General features: G+C 36.8%; 1 protein-coding gene across 2 annotated transcripts; it reads right to left on the bottom strand.

Moving 5' to 3' along the window:
* Positions 1-5,317: 5,317 nt before the first annotated feature.
* Smp_154230.1 (hypothetical protein) lies at positions 5,318-13,591 on the bottom strand (the record flags this gene model as incomplete). Of its 2 annotated transcripts, XM_018798404.1 has the most annotated exons (9): positions 5,318-5,666; positions 5,699-5,879; positions 6,869-7,026; positions 8,406-8,610; positions 9,967-10,212; positions 12,138-12,291; positions 13,118-13,307; positions 13,344-13,456; positions 13,488-13,591. In XM_018798404.1, 6 exons carry the CDS (start codon positions 12,261-12,263, stop codon positions 5,656-5,658), a joined length of 927 nt encoding a protein of 308 aa, XP_018653349.1. In that variant the 3' UTR covers positions 5,318-5,655. The 2 variants fall into 2 exon arrangements, with proteins under 2 accessions (XP_018653349.1, XP_018653350.1); XM_018798405.1 differs by lacking the exons at positions 5,318-5,666; positions 5,699-5,879; positions 6,869-7,026 and having other exon boundaries at positions 8,303-8,610; positions 13,118-13,191; positions 13,226-13,307; positions 13,488-13,583.
* Positions 13,592-22,763: the final 9,172 nt, after the last annotated feature.

Here is a 22,763-nt window from a genome sequence, read left to right on the forward strand (position 1 = left end):
GTGTGTGTGTGTGTGTGTGTGTGTGTGGTGTAATGTAATGTACAACAGTAGTAGTACAAGTTTTACTAATCTATTTTATGTAATATAATCTTATGAATGAATTGTTTGGTTGTTCATATGAATAGATTATATATTTGATAGAGAATGATGAATAGGATTTGTGAATGATGCTTCATTACATGATATATATATATACATACTGTTTAATTCAATAAAGGTTTTGTAAGATTTGTTTTTTCTTTCTTTTTACTAGTAACTTAAAAGTATAGGGGGATAAAATTAATGATTAGTTATCATATATATAAATAATTTATCAAGAAGATCTATTTCAATTTTCTGATCCTTAGAAGTACGATCTCTGACCCCAAATCCCCTGGTACGACCGAGAGTGGGGAGAGTCTGCTCTCTCTCTCTCGAAATGCTTTCACATGGCCACGTGTATATAACCTCTGCCAAAGAAGTCCTACTCACTGCCTTCTCGTGGCCGGGGTCAGTCAGTCAGCTACAACGTAGGACCAGGCACACATATGCATCGGTCCAAGTTGCCAGATCTCGTTAGCACAACAAGATGAACACCGGATTCATGGAAATAGTTAATTTAGTGGTGGTAGTATATGAAAGACAGGTTGTATATAAGGATATAGTATAGGAAGGAAAAAAGTTATGAAGCAATTTTAATCTCAAGGTTTAAGGGAAGACAAAGAGTGTATACACCTACGCCATTGTGATCAATTCTGAGCCATGTCACAGTCTCCAACGATTGGTTACAATAGTCACGCGGATCTCAACCAAGTAGTCTGCATCTACCAACATGGCTCAGACTAGAAGTTAGTGACTTCATACTCTGATGTCACGTTTTGGTTTGGCCACCCCTAACCTCCTTCCAACTATCGCCAATACTAGTCAGCTTAGCGCGTCGTGGTAATCGGTGTTCAGGCATATGTAACACGTGGCCCAATCATCTCAGTCGATGAAGATTCATGACCTCATCAACTGATTTACCATCATTCCCTAATACCCTGTGTCTAACCTCACTATTACCTACTCGGTGATCCCAGCAGATGTGAGCAGTGTTCATAAGGCATCTGTGGTCAAACACTAGTAAATCACGAGTATCTTCTACTACTAATCGCCATGTTTCACAGCCGTAAAGTAAAACAGAGCGAACTGCTGTGCAGTATACTCGTCCCTTAATTGATAGATGGGTATCTCGTCTTCGCCATAAGTGACGTAAGCTGACAAAAGCCTAGTATGATGTAAATAATTCTCAATTGTAATCATCATGATGATAAGAAGACTTGAATGTTCTGCAAGCTAAAAATTTACAATTCTATACTAACTGTTCTAATGACTTTGAAAAACATTTTAAGCCAGTTTGATATTAGCCTAGTTTTATTTGATTCCAATAGATTTATTCGGCCGTTGTTAATGTACAGAAATATAGTACTTAAGGTCAGTCAAGTGCTCAAGGACAAACCTGTCAGTCATTTTGTTTTCATCGTTTATTGTTACTAAGTAAACACAACAGTTGAGTACCTTAAAAGTATGTTCTACACAAGTTGAGATAATATTGTGACGAAATAAAGGCGATAAGTGATCAAGAATAGTGTGTAGTATGAAGCACAATTCAATAAATAAAAAAGAATTTAAATAAGAAAGACAAGGTCAAGAGAATTCCTTCCGCTCTCATGGATAATGTCAAAGAAAAGTACAAGCAGATCACCCCAAACTAATTTCATAAGAAAATTTATTCTTATATACGTGTTGAAAGTAATCACCTATTTTCATTGGTTCGGATAACACCGGTATAAGAAGTCAAAGGATACCTTTCAGATGAATTATTATCTGATCCCTGTAACTTTCAAGTTCCAACTTATAATCTATACACACCACAGGGAAATTAACCAAAACGAAACAAGCCAAACGAAGAGAAACCACTCATGTTAGCAAATGTTGAAAGAGTGCTGTTGTTTCAAAAGAATGTAATCAGCCTACGTTTATACATGTGTTTATGATTTTATATAAATAAAAATGTAATTTTATCTCAATATATTGATGGTGTGAGAACTTAAGGGCGGTTTATGTATGTCCAAAGTTCTTTATTGATCATAACGAACTGACTTTGAGTTAAATTTGGAGATATATCAAACCTACAAAAAATAAGGGGACATGTCGACATGGGCAGTTATTTTGTTTGTTCCTCAACGTGATTGTCATGATGCTGAAATATATCTTCATTGCAAATAATTCTGTTGGTTTAAATGAATTCAGCAGAATTTACGGACATTTTATTTTCTTTGTTATCAGGTCGATAGCTTGTATAAGATAGATGTCCGTTAGTGTGGAGTAATTTAGCTAACTTGTCTATAATTATTTTGATTATCTCATTAGTACCAGAATTAAAGTATTAATGAATAGAGCACTAGGATATATTATTGTCAATCTAATAACTAATATTCATTAGGAAGGGAGACGAAATAACACAGCATGGTAAGTAGTTTCGGTTGAGCGGATGCGACTAAAGCCTTTCAATGAGCTAACCATGTTTCTACTGGAAGGAGTGTCGACCGAGAACATGTTTCAGAAGTCTCCTTATTTCAACATGCATCACTTCACCAACAAAACATAGTCAAGATTAAATTATTCGAGCTCACCAATGAATTCATGGTCAGATTCTATTTAAGAACCTAGCAGAATAGTGCAACTCTTATGTTCCAGAAGTCCATATAATATAAAAGTTGCTAATACCTACTTCTTTTAGTATCTGAATAACTGTTAAACTAGAAATTCTAGTAGGATAATTCTTACCTTTCCATGACTCTGTACAAAATGTGCGAGTCCTATTAAACACGTCCTTTCGCCAAGATATGCTGCAGGATGAGTAGATGGCATTTCGGTAATTAAGGAACTATGGACGAATTAACACTGAAATGTTTTTTTTGTTACTCAGCACAAGCTTAAGATGGTTGTGGATTGGTCAAAGTTAGACATTGTTGAATCCCAGCTCAGTGGTCTGGAGGTAAAGCATTCGCATGAGAGATTGTGATGTGCACTGTCGAGCAGTCCCATTCTAATAACAAACGGTTCCTCGGTGCTCCCAGGTTTTCAATAGTGGTCTAACATTAATCTCAATGAAAACATAAATTTCATGATAATATTCATCTGCATCATCGATAAGTTATATCTTGATTTGGCGCAGATTTGATTTGTATAGTTCCCATTGAAGTAACACTAACAGTCAGATGATAGTTATCTGGACTTGTATACCAACATACGTGATTTGATTACTTAATGAATTAGATACCTAGATTCAAGTCAGGACTGTAAAACTCGATCAGGATATCAACGCAAACTGACTAAAATGATTGTAACTTGCTTACAAAATATCTGGATTATGAAATATAGAGCCCGAGAGTTCCGCTTAGTCGGATTTCTGATGAGTCAGGCATAGATTTTTAGTTGAGGTAGTTGTGCGAATAAACCGGGAATTAATATGACATTAGTCTACTTCTTTCCTTTTCATAAATACACGTTCTCAGTATTTGTCTTGTTTAATCTTATTCCTTAATGTGCACCTGGTTTCATTAATAAGTAGTTAAAGCACTCGATTTTAAAACGTGAGACTGCTGACTCGTATCACATTCTACGTAATTCCGTTTTAGCAGCCGGCTGGAGTAACCTGATCCTACACAAATAAATATAGTTCAAAAACGAGTAACGGATACAATATAATTTCTTTTACTGTGATTTAGTCACCCATCACATTATTAGTTTTGAGGCGATATACTGTTGAAATCTGTTATATCCTAGTGAAGATTAAATTACGGGTAACCTCCGGGATCTATTAACTGACCATTATTCTATATATATTCCTAGTGTATAACTATTAAGTGATTAGATTGTATGTATCTATATTCCTCTTCCCATAAGTGGTCTGTTTGGCTGATATATAAACCCAGTATGTTTGAAATAAATGATTCGCATAGCAGATTTTTTATTTTATTTATTTAAACACATATATATTGGTACAAAAGGGCACCAGATACATATGCGCCACACAAAATAATGAAAGTAGGAAGAGAAAGGATGAAAAGATAAGGCGGACTAAAATGTACAACCAGAAAACTCTTTCAGTTAAGAAAGTTAGAACCACTCTTTATGAAGAAAGTAAAAGAAGGTTGCAGCAGGATCGCCACTGGCTTCTATTCTGAGCCATATCTGATAACGTCTCTAGCCACTGTGTTGCACCATCTCTCGGACCCCAGCCAGGGAGTCGTGAAGGACCAACAGAAGCTAGCCCTTTGCAGCTCTCTTTCATGCCACGACACCATGTCATACACTGATCTCCTCTCCGCTTTTTCCAACCAGTCCCAGAGTCGGCAAATAATGCACGACGTGGAAGTCTCTGGGACGACATTCGTAAAACATGTCCAAGCCACCGAAGTCGGTGTTTCAAGATGGTGACACCAATTGAATTATCGTCTCTGCGCCCGAACACACGATGCCGAACCTCTGCATTACTAACATGGTGTTGCCACTGTAGGTCAGCAATCCTTCAGAAACAACGATGATCGAACACAGAGAGTCGTCTAACATCCTCAACTCGGAGAGGCCAGGTTTCACAAGCATAGAGCAAAACTGCTCTCACCGACGCGTTGTAGATCCGACCTTTTACAGCCAGACTAACATCACGAAGGCGCCAAAGATGGCCCAGATTGGCATAAGCCGCTCTGGCTTTCCTTATACGTGCATCAATCTCATCACTCACGCCACCACCAGCACTTATATAGCTACCTAGATACACGAACTTCTCAACTACTTCAATCTGCTCACCATCCAGGGTGAGTACAGGATGAGAATCCTGCCAGTCTTGTAGGAGTAATTTGCACTTGGAGGGTGCAAAGCACATGCCGTACCTGCGGACACTGATTGCCAACTGATTAAGTGCGGATTGCATGGCTTGAGCATTATCGCACAGTAAGACAATATCATCCGCATACTCAAGGTCGAGAAGTCGTTCTCCAGGCAACATATCCACACCGCCATTACTTACATCTATCAGAGCTGTTTCCAGGATGTTGCATAGCAGAAGTTGTAATTGGTGTTCTGAACTCAACTGGAAGGACTAGGCGGACAAAGGACCAATAAGGACGCTAGGCTGCTGCTCATACCGGTCGAACGTCATTGGCTTGGCACAGTGTCAAGGCTAGATAAGTCGTATTTCGATTGGTGAAGTTAGGCATCCACTCGGCCACAAGATATAACAGTCAATGAGTAACAAACATCAGATATTTGAGTAGTGAATATATTTCGTCATAATTACTCAACATATACACCAAACGATAACGAAAAATATGTTACAATAATAAGAGCGTCGAACGTTACTGGAATTAGCAATAATTATAATCTATCCTTCATCTTCATCCAGATCAAATGACAACAATGAACATTTCGTGTCTTTACGTTGAGAATCAATGGGTGAACGATCTCTGGCAGATCGTTTTTGTTGTTGATGTGGTAATGGTCGATTATTTGAAAGAATGTCACTATCTGATCTCTTTACTGGAATTTTATCATCGGAACAACGTTCTTCAGCAGATCGAAACATTATTCGACTTGGTACACCTACAATAACAATTTAAAAAGAAAGAAAAATTAGGAAAGGACTGTGAATGAAAAAAATAAATAGAAAATTTACCTGGTTCATTATTTTTTACAATAGTTTCTTCTACATAACCAAGTTTATGTTCATATTGCCATTGTTTGATAAATGCTCTTGCTTCTAATTCATGAACATCAGAACATGGATCAAAAACTATTTGTGGTTGCTCATCTGGTCGATCATCGTCATCATTATCATCAGGAGTTAATTCTGTACGCTGAAGAACAACAACAATAAAGAGACTAAAGTTTACCTATTTAACTTTTGTCTACTTTAAATGTTTTGTACATTTAGTACTAAAAGATTGTACAGGTTAAATCTTTTTAATTCAATTTGAACCCTAAAAAATTTGGTAGTTTGTTTTCTTTCCGTGGATATAGTAAGAGGTTTTGAGAAATAATTCACCCAAAAAGCTATGGCGTTTGAAGCGAAAGGTACTGGGTTCGAGTCCCAGAGTGAACATCAACTCTGAGATGCAGGTACACCCAGCTGATGAGTCCCAAATAGGACGAAACGCGCGTCCTGGATTCCACTGCTAGCCACTATCCATCTTTGCTTAAGAAGCATTTTTGTTTTAAACTCTTGAGTTATTGATTCTAAAACTTCTAATGTTGTATCCCGTGGAGAATTATGAATGGTAAATTTGAGGACTATTTATGGACCAACGTGATATGTGTATTTCTTATTGTATAACCGTTAAGTAACTAAACTATTCATATTCGTATCCCTCTTATTATAAGCTTTATTTTGACCTATTGACTATTATTACACGATTTACCATTCTTGAGTTATACCCTGTCCATTAATTACTGTTCCCCCTATTCACAGCCACATTTGGCCAAATCTTGTACAAATGTTATTTTCTACTTTATGGTACGATGTGATCTGTCTGTTTGGTATATAGACCCAGTATGTTTGAGAATAATAATTCATGTTGCAGAGGCTGTTATTGGTGTTCTGGACTTAACTAGCTGGGCTAGGCAGATAGCAGGGCCGATACGCACTCTAGACTGCTCGTACGGTTTTTCGTGTCACTATTCCAATTGATAATTCGCTGCTCTCTGATTGGCGGTTTTAACACGTCATACGCTAACAAGGTATCCACTCGGCCACACAAGTTATAACATTTTACTATTAAATTGTTTGTTAACTTCTGTTGTAATCAGTCATTTTAATATGAGTGATATATGATAACTAATAACTCACTTTTGAATCGATAGTTGCAGCTGTCGGAATACCAGCACGTTGTTTAAATTCTTTAATAAACGATGGTTCTTCATTTTGAATAAATTGAACTTTAGGTTTCTTTGACATTTTTTGTCGTTGGCGTTTCTTATGATACCTATAAGTCAAAGAAAAAACATCTAATTTGAATGAGATCAAAAAAAAGATGAGAACATGACCTGGTACGGCCGAGAGTGAGGAGAGTCCGATCTCCCTCTCCAAATGCTCTCACATGGCCACGCGTATATAGCCTGTGACAGGGAAGTCCTACTCACTGCCTTCTCCTGGCATTACTGTTGTTTACGAAATTGAGAGGACGAAAAGAGAATGTCCGGCGCCTTAAACGCGTTGGTGGACACGGAGGGTCCACCTAGGGGAGTTGGAAAACCTTGATTCCAAACCAATAGTGCACATGGGCTCCAGTATCCTGAAGGAACAAATGGCGTATGAACCAATCGTTGGTCATCGGCTACCATGGAACTGCATTCCCTTACGATGCTACACTGCTTGTGGATCAGATCTTTAAGTCGAAGGCTCGGGGTGTGGCCCCCTAAGAAAACCACCTGCTTCAGTTTGGGCACCCGGGCAGTATCACAGCCCTCATATCTTGTGCCCCTTTGTACCAATATTTATATGTTTAAATAAAATAAACAGTAATAAGATGAATACATATATCGCCGTAACTATGATAGATTTTAAGCCATACCAACGAATCAACAATTAAATTTCCTAAAATGCCTGGACCATTAATGCAAGGTTAGCTTCTCAAACATTTTTTCAAGTTACTGAATAACAACGAGCTGTTGCAAAACAGCTTGTGAGTAAGCATAGATCTTCACTACACTTCAATAAAATCTGTGTGTCAACAGATCGAAGTTGAGAAGTAGTAAAGAAGCGAAATTATTTACTTAAACAAAACTTATTCTCTTTGAGTTCATGAATTGGATGAAAATCTGATCGACTAAGTCCATTATTCCAACAAACTTTCTGGTTTATCATAAATTACTGCTACAGATGAATGAAACGTTACAAGTGACTATACTTTTAAACAAACTAGCTACAGTAATGAGAACTATGAATAAAGAGAAAAGGCAAGAGAAATGGAAAAAAACTCCAGAACGAAAGGTGAGGGGAGGTACCATAAAAAAAGAATAGGAATAAGATAAACAAGAAGTGCATTTGACCCGTAGCGACTAATTTTGAGCCGCGTCACTTAGTCCCTGACCACAAACCATGGCTATCTGCTGCTGAAGCTCAATTTGAAAGTCTGTACTTCTGTACAAAACTCAAATGGACACCAAGTAATATCGTTTTTACTGTCAAGCCTTTTCCAACTTAAAAGCAATGCATATTATTTAATAGGATACAGAATAATCATTATCATTCAGTATTAAACTAGAGAAAACGAAGAAGTTTAGTTTAGTATCTGTATTTAGCATTTATACATAACTTGAATAAACGTTTAACCTATACATAGTAAGCAGAGATCTTTAAGCTCTATTCATTCTGTTCCCACTACCTCTACGATGTTCATCTTTGAAATCATCGAATGATCGAGCCTTTGACAACATATCAGGATCATCGGCATCCTCTAATTCATCTTGCTTAGCCTTTTTCTTTTCCTCAGCTTCACGTTCTTCTGCCGATGGATCAATTCGCCTTACATTTGGTCCTGATCCACTTTGAACAATAGGTTTTGGAGGAGGTAACAAACCAGCTGCAACCTAAGAACAGAACAAATAAATTGGTAATCATGGGAAATATTATATTAATGAGAATTTATTTAGCGACCATAATATTTGAATACATTTTAAAAAAGACGACTGAATTATAGTAAATAAATAACAATGAAAATACTGAAAAAATACCTAGTAGGCATAAATGGTGGGTGGTTTTGTGGTTTATACACTTAACATTAATTTATTAGGTTGAAGGTTTGAACCCCATAATATCTAATTTGATTTTGGGAGCTGGATAATATCAATAGCTCTCATATAACTAGGACAATGAAGCTTATGTTAGGAACTAAAGAAGTCAGGGCATCTTTTGATGTTATTCATTAACAAATAGCCTGGCACAGATTTGCGTTGGCTTAATTTGCCACACCTAATCAACATAAAGAAAGAAAAATAACAGAACGGACAAAAACAATGTCCTAGCACTGAAAAAAAGAAAAAAAAACTAAATGTAAGGAATATGATTTAAAAGGAAAGTGAAAAGGTATGTATGAAGAGATACTGGAATTCAAAACTTAGAGGAAGATAGGTATTGAATGTATCTGCACCATTGTGATCGATTCAGAGCCATGTCACTCAATTTGTCTGACCACTAACTACGGCTACCATGCAGACTTCAACCATCTACTTCAATGCATCTACGTACATGGCTCAAACCACCAGTTAGTGACTTCACCAACTGATACCATGTCTTGGTCACCCTTAGCTTTCTTTCAATCTATTTCTGGATTACGAAGCATCGCTCTTCGAAATAGAAAGCCTATAATAGCGGTTGCAGAGCTTTTGTTGTCGTTTTGAATATTATCGACGCTGATATTATACCAAGCTACATCATAAAAGTCCAACATCTAAAGAAACGAAAGCACCGTAACAAATAATACAAGTTTTTAACAGTTTCGTAGTCCTATTTCCAGGAAAACTGTTTAGTATGTTAAAAATTACTATTTAGTGTCTCAAATGATTCTCTCATTCTGAATGAATGATAATGCTGAAGGTCCCTTTCGGTAAGTAATAGTATTTTTCAAGGTGATTTTAAAAAAATATATACAGAAATCAAACCTGTATTGTCACACTTTTTATCAAAATAAAGAAATCTACATAACATCTGGTTTGTTAAAATTTATGACGAGGAAAATGTTTCCCGGTAAATATATTGGTATTGACATTTATCTATAGAGAAGGGAGTAGTCGAACTCCCATTTGTTTCCAGTCATTTTAAAAAGTGTTATCAAACGTTGACTGAGGGAACTTGACTAAGAAAAACGAGTGGTGTAACTATTAATCCGTCATTCTGCTTTAAAGAACAGTGTAGTGGCAGTAAGATACAATGACAATCTAGCTAACCTGTTGGTCATAAAACTCTTCTATAGTCATTGTTGGGAGGCTTGGATAACCAGCACCAAACACTGCAGCTTGTGCAGCTGACCGAGTTATGATAAATGGTCGCAAAGGTTCTGATCTGGTAACGTTTATGTTATCCTCGTTTATGGAACTTCCTTTCGAGAGAATGTCCAGCTCATTTTGTAGACTGATTATATCATCTTGCGCGATGCAAAGCCATTTTTGAACAAGAGTTAAATTGAACTCACGCTACAAAATAAGCGTTGAAAATTGAGATTGTGTAATTAATTTCCTGAAGATTAAGAGTATTTAACAAAATGTTGGAGATGTTAGATCCCCAGAACTCACTTGGTAAATGCCTTATCTTTGTAATTTTATTTTAAATATTTGAATTTCATGTTTTCGCGCCAAAAGCGCTCGTTTTCATCTTCATGTCGTATTTCCCACTTGGGAGGATCTTAAACGCTATTGGTTCGTTGTACCTTTTAGTATGCTATTTTTTAACGCTTCCCAAGGACAATCTTATGCTATATATATATATATATATACGTTTGATTTGTACCTGTTTTGATTGTTTGGGCTTCTGGTTGCTTACGGAATATATATTCTCCACTTCGAACCTGGGCTTCTCTCTCTAGTTAGCGGGGCTGGGACGCGTCAGAATAGCTAGCTTATTGGTCTTTGCTCACAGAGTCTTTGTTCTGTTCTCAGATTAAGTGAACTCGTAATCACTTCAAACATAACTCAAAAAGATCAAGAGACAGTCTTCGACACATTCTTCTACAGTGACGGTATACTTACAGAATGATTTGTCTTGATTATTGTGGATTATTAGATTAATGTACCAATTAAATTGAAAAAAACATTAATAAAACAAACGGATTAAAAATTATTATCTGCCTAAACCTTGGAAATCAAATTACTATAAATATTCATCACATCTTATTAGCTAACATCTTTACATTTAATATTGGTATCTTATATTGGCAGTATTGCTGAAAATGCTGACTTCAGCAAAAATTTGTCCAACCTTAGCAGTTAACTGGAGATGATATTAAGAACAAATTTTTCTTGATAAAACTGGAGCTGATGTGTCTTATAGCAATTCGACGGAACTCGATCTATTCAGTTCAAAATATTATCTTTCCGATTATCATAAAATCATTTGGAGGGAGAAAAAGAAAGGTTTCTAAGTGTGCTATCTAGTTATCATAAAATAGTCGGCTACAACGCAGGATCAGGAACATATACGCATCAGTCCAAGTTGTCGCACCTCATTAGCACAACACGATCAACGCCAAATCCATAGAAGTAAATACTTTAATGGTAATAATATGTAAAAGAACGATTGTATCTAAGGATATAATACAGCAAGTAAGAATTAGTTAGTACAAAGAAAGTTATAAAGCAGATTTAATCTCACGGTTTAGGGGAAGACAAAGAGTGTATACACCTACGCCATTGTGGTCGATACTGGACTATGTCACAGTCTCCAACCATTGGTTACAATAGTCACCCGGACACCAACCAAGTAGTCTGCATCTACAAACATGGCTCAGACTAGAACTTAATGACTTCAAGCTCTGATGCCACGTTTTAGTTTGGCCGCCCCTCACTCTCTTCCAACCATCCCCAATGCTAGTCAGCATTGCGCGTCGTGGTAATCGGTGTTCTGGCATATGTAACATGTGGCTCAACCATTTCAGTTGATGATTCACAGCCACATCAACTGATTTACCATCATTCCCTAATACCCTGTGTCTAACCTTACTATTACTTAGCCGGTGATCCCAGAAGATGAGAGCAATGTTCCTAAAGCATCTGTGATCGAATGCTAGTAACTCAGGCGTATCTTCTCTTAATGGCCTTTCATCATTGAAGTTATAAACGTACTACTGAAAGATTAACCGTGTCATTTTATGTGTAATTTCACTTATGACTAGTCAGTTAAGTCTATTGTAAATAATTTCAGGTAATTAATTGTCGTCTATACAGCCGTGTACTTAATCAGTGGTGCTCTTGCTACAATTGTAGCGTTTACCATGAGTCAAGTTATAGGTTCGCTTAAATTATTTTTTATCAATTTCTACCACCTTCAACGAACTAGACTGACAGATACAACTAGTGAAAAGTAGTTAGCAGTGTTTAATATTAATGTATAAAAAAGAGCATACCTTGGTTTCTTCATCAATATGAGGTTGGTCCACGTACGATGCAAGTTTTTCTAAGCGTTCTTCTAGAGCTTTTTTTGATTTGTAACGTTTTATTTTGACTTCACGGTCGTGCGCAAGATCTGACATTGAGGGCTGACCGGAAATTCGGTTGCTTCTAAGTAAGAGATGTAGAGAAACATGAATCTATAATACTAGCGTGTGTACGAGACGTTTTGCATGAAAACATACCCCTGAACGAAACTGCTGCTTAAACTGTCCGAAAAAAGTAAGCGTTAGTGTTTTTAGCCATGAACTTATAATTTCTCAGACGGAGATCAGGAAGATTATATTTTCCGCATAGTTTAGGAAAACGCATAAACAGATGCTATGTGTTGATCTGGTTATCAGCTTACAATGCCAACCAAACTAGCAGCAAAACACGAAAATAGTGGAACGAAATGTATAACATTTCAACTCAAGTAACACTAGCTAACAAACTCATTCATTTCATCCTTACCGATAATCTACTTCTGTTATTACAGATACCAACTTCGAGATTAATATAAGCTAAACTAAGTCAATTGACGAGTGAATAACCAGTTTTAAAATTATGCAACATAACAGTACGGCGGTGTTTGGCTAACCACAGTGTGATAGTTAAATGAAGTGTTTGAGTGTTTTAACACCATACGCGGTTTAAAACTTAAAGCACGAGTACATTTATCGGTTTTTCCGATTCTGGATACATCTTGAAGAATGTTATCTAAACCTAGAAACGAATACTGGAGAGTTACAAAGATTCCTCCCGAGGCCTGCCTTTGTATTTAATAACTTAAAAACTAATCCACAACAACGTTTACTTGGACAAATGTTTAACTTTAAACTTCAAAGCGTCTGAAGAAATAGTTGACTTTGATCAACAGAAAATACATAGACTTAAGAAAAATACAGGGGACGCTAATTCAAACGAATATTTAAATCTTAGGAATAAAAAAACATACTTTTCCAAAGACACTCCATCCGGAAACAATACGCCATAATCTGAGCAAAGTTTGAAAAAGTCCTTGTAGAGAGACTAACTCAAGCGAATCAGGACAAACTTATCATACCAAAGCCAAACGAATACAGGATGGCCGATCATCGTTTTTCTGAGAGTTGAAATAACCAAGTAATGCAGGAAGACATATGTACCTGTATCAAATAGTCTTTAAAGAACAACATTATCACCTTATTTCGGTAGAGCTTAGATCATCTAAGCTTTCATTCTTGCTAAACAAACGAAGTTCATTCACCATACTCATTGCATTTTCGCACAATTGACATGCAATCCTGAGGAGATCCTGACAATAAAGCTCAAAATCAGGATAAAACCTTAAATTTCGGCTCGGTATAGGACCCTTTGTAGTCTGCAACTTCAGAGTACTTCTTCAAGATTTGCGCAAACACATCAGGCAACCTGTCATTCATAACTGTGGCGGTCCGCGTCTAGGTAGAAGGTACTTGTGTACTAAAGGAGCACGCAGAGTGGAACGAGTCAGAGCTGGAAAAAAGAATGAGGAAAGATGTGTCGATAACCCAAAAAGCGCACACAGTGCACTTACATTTACTAAGGAAAGAAGCAGACAACAATCAACAATAACACGAGCCTCAGATTAAGGCAATCTTGTGATAGAAACTGGGAGCAAACAGCTTAACCCGCCGCAAAGATGACCTTGAGATCCAATTTCGATGACTTTTCGTCCAATCAGTCGAAATTAATAAATTATCTGCAACGGATGCAAATAGAATAATCTGAGTATTATTTCATTGAGGTTTAACTACTGATAATGAGTCGATTGAAGGCATGGACATTAATGCTTCGGGTAACAGGTTCCAACAAGTGAGGACTCTATGTGAAAAGCTGAACCGATCTACTGGGAAGAAAAATAGAATGTATTACGTCCAAAATCATTTCTTAGTATTCTACATATCAAAATCAGGTCACGTCTAAATCTGCGATTCGACGGAGTAGAGAGATTTAGCTTTTCAAGACGCTCTTTGTATGGTGAACCCCGGAGTTCTGGAATTAACGGGTAGTTGTCTCCTGTACTTTTCCCAGGATATCCGAGTCGCCTTTTAAACAGGGGCTTACAAATGAGTTTTCGGGCTTAATTCTCTCTGAAGCTTTGTACACTGTAGTGGACAAAGTAGTATCTAACTTGGTGAATGTTGGACTTCAAGCCCATAAAGTTCTAAATCCTTTGGCTGCAACTTCCTGGCAGTGAGTCGTGGTCTTGGATTCAAAGTCTAGTATGTTAACCGCTATACTACGAGTCACTGTATCCTGTGTGAAGCCCTCAAGTAATTTAAAATTTTCAATTTGAAGGCCACGACAAAGTCATCTAGATCATTTCAGTTTACACAAAGCGACTCCTCTCGACTTCACTTAGGGAATCATGTCCACCCAGTGAAATCAGAAGTCAGAAACGAGGAGGTTGGAAGATGTACTTGATAGATCATCAATATATCGGGGAGTGACTGATCTAAACTGGCTAGCGATCGCAGGGGAAGCTGAGCACGGCGTTCCAACTCGTGATCTGGTGCGGATGCATGACCGAGCGCCTTCAGCTAGGTGAGTCCATTAAAACTAATGTGGTCAGCATCCAATGATGAACACTTACTGAGATGTTGATTTTGGGGATTTATTTACCGCTACAAGAGAACGTCTCTGAATTCTGTCTATTCTAAAGTTTAAAGGTCTAGCAAATTAAAGGTTTCTGAGTAAAGCATGCACCTAAGAAAATGGATAAATTTCATGGCTCATATATAATTACGTTTCAGAGTATTGTTTTATTTCGGGACTAAAGGATAAAACGCCGTACAACCACACACTGAGTTTGAGTAAAACTGTCAAAGATTTAGTGAAAGATTATCTTAGTAAACTAGTAAGAAATACACTTCAAAGTTTCTTGTATAAGGTTCGTTGCAAATGGGTCTCTGCCACTATTAGCGTAAGATTTTAGATCATACAGTAGCAGGATTCCAAGATATTTCTTAAGAAGTGGTTGTTTCAGATTGAGATTGTTGTATGCTTGGTTTTGCAACACTTTTCCCACAAGTAAGTTTGTGTACGGTTAATTTCGTCGAGACCTTCACTTAACTTATCTATTAGACAGTGTTATTCGGTTATCGACGATTTGCCAATGTCGTTGTTATTGCTAACATGTCTGTATGGACATGTATTGTTGATCACATGTGACAATCTATGCACATACCCCTCCCCCTAGCTTGAATGTTAGTTGTTTAAAAATCGTTCAGTGAATCAATTGTCTTCTCATATATATATATATATGTCATAAATTTATGTCAAACTTTATCCTATAATAGATAAGATAGAAAGAACTAAGAAAGTTATTTATGACATTTTAATTTCATAATTAGAAGATCAGTTGAGAGGGTTATAATTCTCGAATATTCTCTAATGTATCTATTGTATTTCTGGAAAACAAGATGTATTACTTATTTGACAAATATATCATGTCTAGGTATGATTAACATTGCGGTACGTTTGAAATTTGCGTTACGATCACACGGTATTTATTACAAAGTGCTTATATATCGGTAAACTCTAGTTTATTAATCAATAATAACATTCAGTTAACCCTTGAAGAGAAATGGTTCGACTGACACAAAAACGAGCTCGAAAAAGTCCTAGTTCTTCAGATATCAACTCTGGTCTTACCTATACCCCATGCTCTGCAACTCCTGTTGCACCAGATAATAGTGGGAGTGGACTTATTCCACACATGTTGCTGGATGACTCTATGTCTAACTTAATAATGAGTTCTAACTCACGAACAGATGGTGTCGATCTTATTAAGAGCGAATTAGCCGCTGTCTATAAGCAATTAAGTGATATGCGTTCTCAAGTGGAGTCACTTGCGGGCTCTTTATTAAAGCATGATGATCTTAAACTAGAACTAAAGACACTGTCACCCCTTCGACTGCTGTTGTCAAAGGATATAGTTACTTCTGAACTCGAAGACAGGATCAAAGTAGAATCAGTTATTGACTCGATAGCTAGCGAAGTCACCAAGCGAATAATCTCACGAAATAACGTGATTATATATAATATACCTGACAAGGTTGCCATTAAAACTGTAAGAAACTCGATACTAAAGGCAGCTAACCTCCAGGACAGTCCATGCCAATGTATCCGACTTAACAAAAAGCATCAAAAATACTCGTGCCCTATCCTGTTTAGATTCGATTCCCATTTATTAGCGGAACGTTTGATAGAATCTGAACAGCTAGTCTGTGCGCATACGAAGTTTAAAAACGCTCGTATAGTCTCAGACAAAACCACCAATCAAAGATTAACACAAAAGCGTACCATAAACGAAAATAACATTGTTGAGGTCACAACAAATGTGATCGCGCCAGCAGCTGAACCCACAGGTGCAGCTAATTTATCTCATGTTAGTCAGTGTACTGATATACCAATGCAGTGTGTTAGTTTGCCTCTCATACCCCTAGTGGCCCTAGATAACCAGGACATATCTGATGGAGACTCTAATGTCATTCTTTCCAGTGTAATATCGGAAGCCCAAAATCAAACACCTGATTCTATTGTGAAGGCTCATAAAAACACTGCTAAACCTAGAAAGAATATACCAATTAAGAAGAAAGTAAATAAAAAACCTAGTTCTAAACCGATTACCAAAAATATTTCAACGGCTTTACCAAACAAAAGTATAATTTCTGAAACTATGCATAACCCTACTCATCGTAAGGGAGGTTATAAGGACACATTTCGTTCAAACGTTACACGAGACGGCCACTACAACCATCATGTAAGCAGGCCTACTATTAGACAGACGGCAATGAATCAACGTGCCGCATGGTTTCCCCCATATGTAATAAATAATAAACCTGCAATATGTAACTCTTATCATCACTCTCGCAGTGGAGAAGATGGTATACTAGGTTATGCACCATCAACGCAACCCCAACATGTAGGCACCTGTCTTAATTGTCCACCAAAACAAATACAACAAATTATTCAACCTTACCAAAATAAGGATTTTTTTTTCGGCTTCCAGAGATCCCTTGTTCCACTAGCACTACAGTTCGCTCATGCTATAGCCCATGCGATCCGGCAAACACATTAAACCATAGTCCAGGCATAGCTAGAACTCATACCATCGATAAGGATGCTCTCGGTTTTTTTACACTACACACTCCCTTTTTAAACTTATTACTCATTAACGCACGTTCACTTCTGAACAAAATTTCAGCCTTGAGAACCTTAGCCTTTCTAGCCAAGCCTTCTTTTATACTTATCACTGAAACGTGGTGTTATCCAGCAGTGGCCGATTCCGAATTAAATATCCAAAACTATCGACTCTATCGTTGTGACAGAGAATCTAAGCGAGGAGGCGGTTGTCTTATATTTGCTTTGGATACCTTAACAACTAATAAAGTTGAAGATAGTATCTTGAATAGTTTACCAGAATCGATCTGGATATCAATCAATACCCTAAACCATAGTCTACTCCTAGGTTGTATATATAGAGCTCCTGATAGTACTGATAATTTGAATGATTGTATTATCAATGCATTTATACACGCATCTACTCTAAACTTCAGCGCTAAGATTATCACTGGTGATTTCAATTATCCTGGGATTAACTGGAGTACCGGTAGCTGTCAGTCTAGCAATGATGAATTTTTATCAATCCTTAATCTGTACTGCTGGTCACAGTGGGTTCGTACCCCAACAAGGGGTGATAATACACTTGATCTAATATTTAGTAGAGATATCATTCCCCTATCTGTACAAGTATACAACGAGTTTGAAAGCAGTGATCATAGGATAGTAACTTGTGCTCTCCCCATCTATCCCTCCTACAACCGACCAATTCAAAGAACCTGCAATTATAGAGACTATAAGCATGCAGACTGGGACCTCTTGCGCTCACTGATCAAACTCTCAGACTGGGATGAATTCTTATCATGTTATAGTCTAACAGATGCCATCAACATATTCTATTTCATTGTTAACTCTTGTCTAGACTCCTGTGCACCAATTAAGACTTACAGGATTAGTAAACATTACGAATTATATATACCAGCTAAATATCGTAATAAACTAAGACGCCTAAAAAAACGTTATTTTAAATCTAACGACTTCACGGCAGTCACACAAATAACAATAATTTTTAACCAAATTAAAGAGAAACATAGGTTAAAAGCCATCAATGAAGAGCTATTAGCACTACGTACTAGCTCAAAAGTGCAAAACCTAATCCACCTTTACAATAAACGTGCTAAATCAACTCAAAATGTTGATATACCATGCATCCTGCATAATAATAGTTTTATATATGACCCAAAAACTATAGCAGACCTTTTCAGTGGTAATTTTGCAAATGGCAAAGAATCCTTAAATGGCTCTGTTTCTAGAGTTATATGCATGACTGGTAACTCAATTAAATCTATCTCCTTCACATGTCTGAAAATTAGTAAGGTTATAAATAAGCTCAAGGTTTCGAAAGGTCACGGTGCAGACGGGATTTCATCATTTCTCTACAAATATGGTGGTCCAGATATCCAACTTCTTCTCCTTAAGCTGTTTACTCTCTCTATGGAATCCGGCTCTTATCCTGACCGTTGGAAAACCGCGTACATCATACCACGTTACAAATCCGGAGATAAGACTGACATGAACAACTATCGGCCAATAAATATTACTCCAGTTATCTCTAGGATTATGGAAAAAATTATTAGTGACGAACTATCCAACTATTTATTGACTGAACAATTTATTGATGATTCGCAACATGGATTTCTTAAAAATAGATCCTGTATGACATGTCATTTTGACTTCTTTAATTTAGTCTATTCGCTTCGTAGCCAAGGATATCTAGTATTAGTGCTATACCTGGACATTTCTAAGGCCTTCGACATGGTCAATCACCAACTTCTCATAGGTAAACTCGCATCTTATGGGGTCGAAAACCCGTTACTAGCCTGGTTTGATTCCTTCCTCAGCAATCGACATCAAATAGTTAAAATCAACTCTTCATTGTCGAACGCAGTCCCTGTTAGAAGTGGGGTAATTCAGGGTAGTGTCTTAGGTCCTTTGCTCTCTTTAGTTTTCATTAATGATATTTGTGAGTGTTTTAGTGTGGGTAAGTCCCTTTTGTTTGCAGACGATCTTAAGGTGGTGTACTCATTTTCTCCACATGAGCTGAGCAATATTCGAAATTGCATCAGCACGGAGCTTAACAAGGTAGCACAGTGGTGCTCAAAATGGCAGCTGGAGCTCAATACAGCTAAATGTGGTTGGCTATGCTTCGGTGATACATCACTCAACCTTAATCTTACCATAAATGGGGAAATGTTATCTAGGTTACACACAGTAGATGATCTAGGACTTAGGTACTCCGATGACTTGTCGTCTACTGAACAGGTAATGAAACAAACGTCCAAGTCTCAACGCCTTATAGGTTTCATAACTCGAAACCTTCATAACAGCGAATCTCGTATTCTAATGTACAAAGTCTGTGTTCGACCACTCCTCGAATACTGCGCGTTTCTCCTTAGTAGCACGCGCATAAAGGATAAATTAAGACTGGAATCAGTACAGAGACGATTTACATTTCGTACTCTTGGACCTGATAGTGTCTTGACATATAATTCGAGGTGTAGTAAACTAGGGCTTGACCCTTTGTGGATGAGGAGACTCAAACTTAACCTTCTTTTTCAAAATACTTAACAAACTCTCCTTCACATCCAGCCAGGCGATTCAATATGCTAAGGCCTCACATTACGACATTCGTAACTCCTTGTCTTTAGCGAAACAAACATATTCTAGATCTTCTCTCTATATGAATTACTTTACCTGTAAGTTTTCTAGACTCTGGAATAATTTACCCCAATCTATCCGTATGTTAAACTCTCTCCCATTGTTTGTTCGCTCAATTAATGCTTTTTGCTCCTCTGAAAATGCATTAAATGCTCTAGCGCCTGCAAGTGTATCTTACTCCACAAGTGAGATTATAGGAACTTTAAATGTTTAACCTCTTACTTGCTATCGTTGTTTTGTTGTTCCGTGCTCTTTGCTTTAATCTTACTTTCTCTAGTTGTAGATAATTAATAATAACTCGCTCTGGCACTGGTAATAACCTTACAGAACAATGTTGGTCAATCATCAGGCTATCCACTTGATGAAAAAATGACAAGTTCCCTGGTGTTGCATTGGCTTGCCGTGATATATGCCATATTTAAACTATTTATCAATTACTAAACCAGCAAACATAAAACTTTCTTATATTTCATGTTTGTTCTCTACATTAAATGTTGATTTTTATAACAATCTGATCATGCCTGTAAACTGGTGTGAATTCTGTAAATATTATCTTCAGAATATATTATTATTATTATTATTATTATAAAGACTTTAGCACTTCCAGACAAACCGATTTCACTCCCCTATGCAACTCTCAAGCAACTACTTTTGGATCATGTAAAGTATACAAATTCTGAATGCGGTAAGAGAGAAAAATTCGATAAAATGACTCGACAGAAGATCAAAAATTCCACTACTTTACTAAGTCGTCCCAGTTCGATGCGTAATCAAAGTTATTCAGATAATACTTCATTGAGCTGTGAAACAGTCCATGAAGATGAGCACGAGTTTAGTAAATTCATGTTCTGTGGCAAGTTTCACCCATGTAATTCATGTGTATTTCGTAATTCTAAGTGCTTTAACTGTGGTGAAACTGGACATACTCAGTCAGTTTGTAATGCCATGCTTCATTTTGCTGAAAGTAATGCTAAGATGGATGTTTCTAATGATCACTTATCTTTATCTAGAAGTGGTATAACGTCGCATAACAGTCTAGAGTTGAATGAAACCCAGAATCATTGTGAGACTAAAATTTTTAATCAACAAACTTATCGGATTCCTCATGCTATTGAACCAGATATGGTTTGTCGTAATAATTCACATACTTCTGATGGAATTTCTTACAACTCTCAGAATAGAATGTTGAATAAGTCAAATCATGATCAAAAACCAGATTCAGTCTTGGTAGATGCTGAATTCCTTGATGATCAATTATTCTCTAATGAAACTCTTGATCAATTTGAGGAAAATATTTCAGAGAAATCGAATTCTGATATCATATCAAGTGTCAGTGGTCCTCACAATCAATTTATCTCTAATGATATTCCTAATGAATGTGGAAAATATGTTCCGAATGAGTTGAATTCTAGTCATATTTCTGATGTTATTGTGTCAGATGTTGGATACTCTTACGAACAATGTATGTTGAATAGAATCCCTAGTCAGGGGTATGATGAATCAAAGGGAATAGCAAAATTTACCGAAATAATCAGAGAACCAGTTTGCCCAGAAGTAAAGTTTGCACAGGTAGAGAATCCAAATCAAGTCCAAGATTATCCTAATGAATATGAGGCAGATGAATGTTTTCTATTCGATTGTTTCGCAGGTAAATCGAGCCTAGTTGAATCACATGTGTTAATTACATATATCAATGCATATCCATCTGCGTATTCTAATATGAATAACAAAAAGAATATGTATCATGATTTTTATTCAAGTCAAAGTCACATGATGGAATACCTCAAATTATATATCAGTGTTTATCCCCAAATACTCACATACAGTAGTCGATGCGTGAGCTTTGAGAAGATAATGCGAATTGGGAACGTCATATTGGCTAAAACATTGCGACGTAATGACCCAACATTATTTCGTGGGGGAGGATATTGTTGGAAGGTCTATGATGCAAATTCTAAATATCAATGGTTTCACTACACAACCGACATGCTGATTGTATACAATTCCAGAACCCAGGTGAGTCTGTTCCAATTTCGGTTGTTAATTCTAATACTTACGAGTGCATTCTAGATAAAACAGAGTCTATATCCAATACACCGTCAGACAGATGTAAGATGAACTTAAGAAGAAGACGAACAATCGATTACAGACACTTACACTCCAATTCGAGCTGTGGCGGATGTGATGTTTAAATAAATCAATGACTTCTTGGTATTGATGACTGTTGTAATTTTGAATTCCAAATACAATACATTCGTTCGGGCTCATCTGATACTTCTTGATTAAATTGCGTTATTCCTGAGATTACTAGTTTATACTACAATTCAAATACTTCTGATTATCATAATAATAATAATAATAATAATAATAATATATTCTGAAGATAATATTTACAGAATTCACACCAGTTTACAGGCATGATCAGATTGTTATAAAAATCAACATTTAATGTAGAGAACAAACATGAATTATAAGAAAGTTTTATGTTTGCTGGTTTAGTAATTGATAAACAGTTTAAATATGGCATATATCACGGCAAGCCAATGCAACACCAGGGAACTTGTCATTTTTTCATCAAGTGGATAGCCTGATGATTGACCAACATTGTTCTGTAAGGTTATTACCAGTGCCAGAGCGAGTTATTATTAATTATCTACAACTAGAGAAAGTAAGATTAAAGCAAAGAGCACGGAACAACAAAACAACGATAGCAAGTAAGAGGTTAAACATTTAAAGTTCCTATAATCTCACTTGTGGAGTAAGATACACTTGCAGGCGCTAGAGCATTTAATGCATTT

The sequence above is a fragment of the Schistosoma mansoni genome, chromosome 6, assembly GCF_000237925.1.
Source record: "Schistosoma mansoni strain Puerto Rico chromosome 6, complete genome".
NCBI classification, from domain to species: Eukaryota; Metazoa; Platyhelminthes; class Trematoda; order Strigeidida; family Schistosomatidae; genus Schistosoma; species Schistosoma mansoni.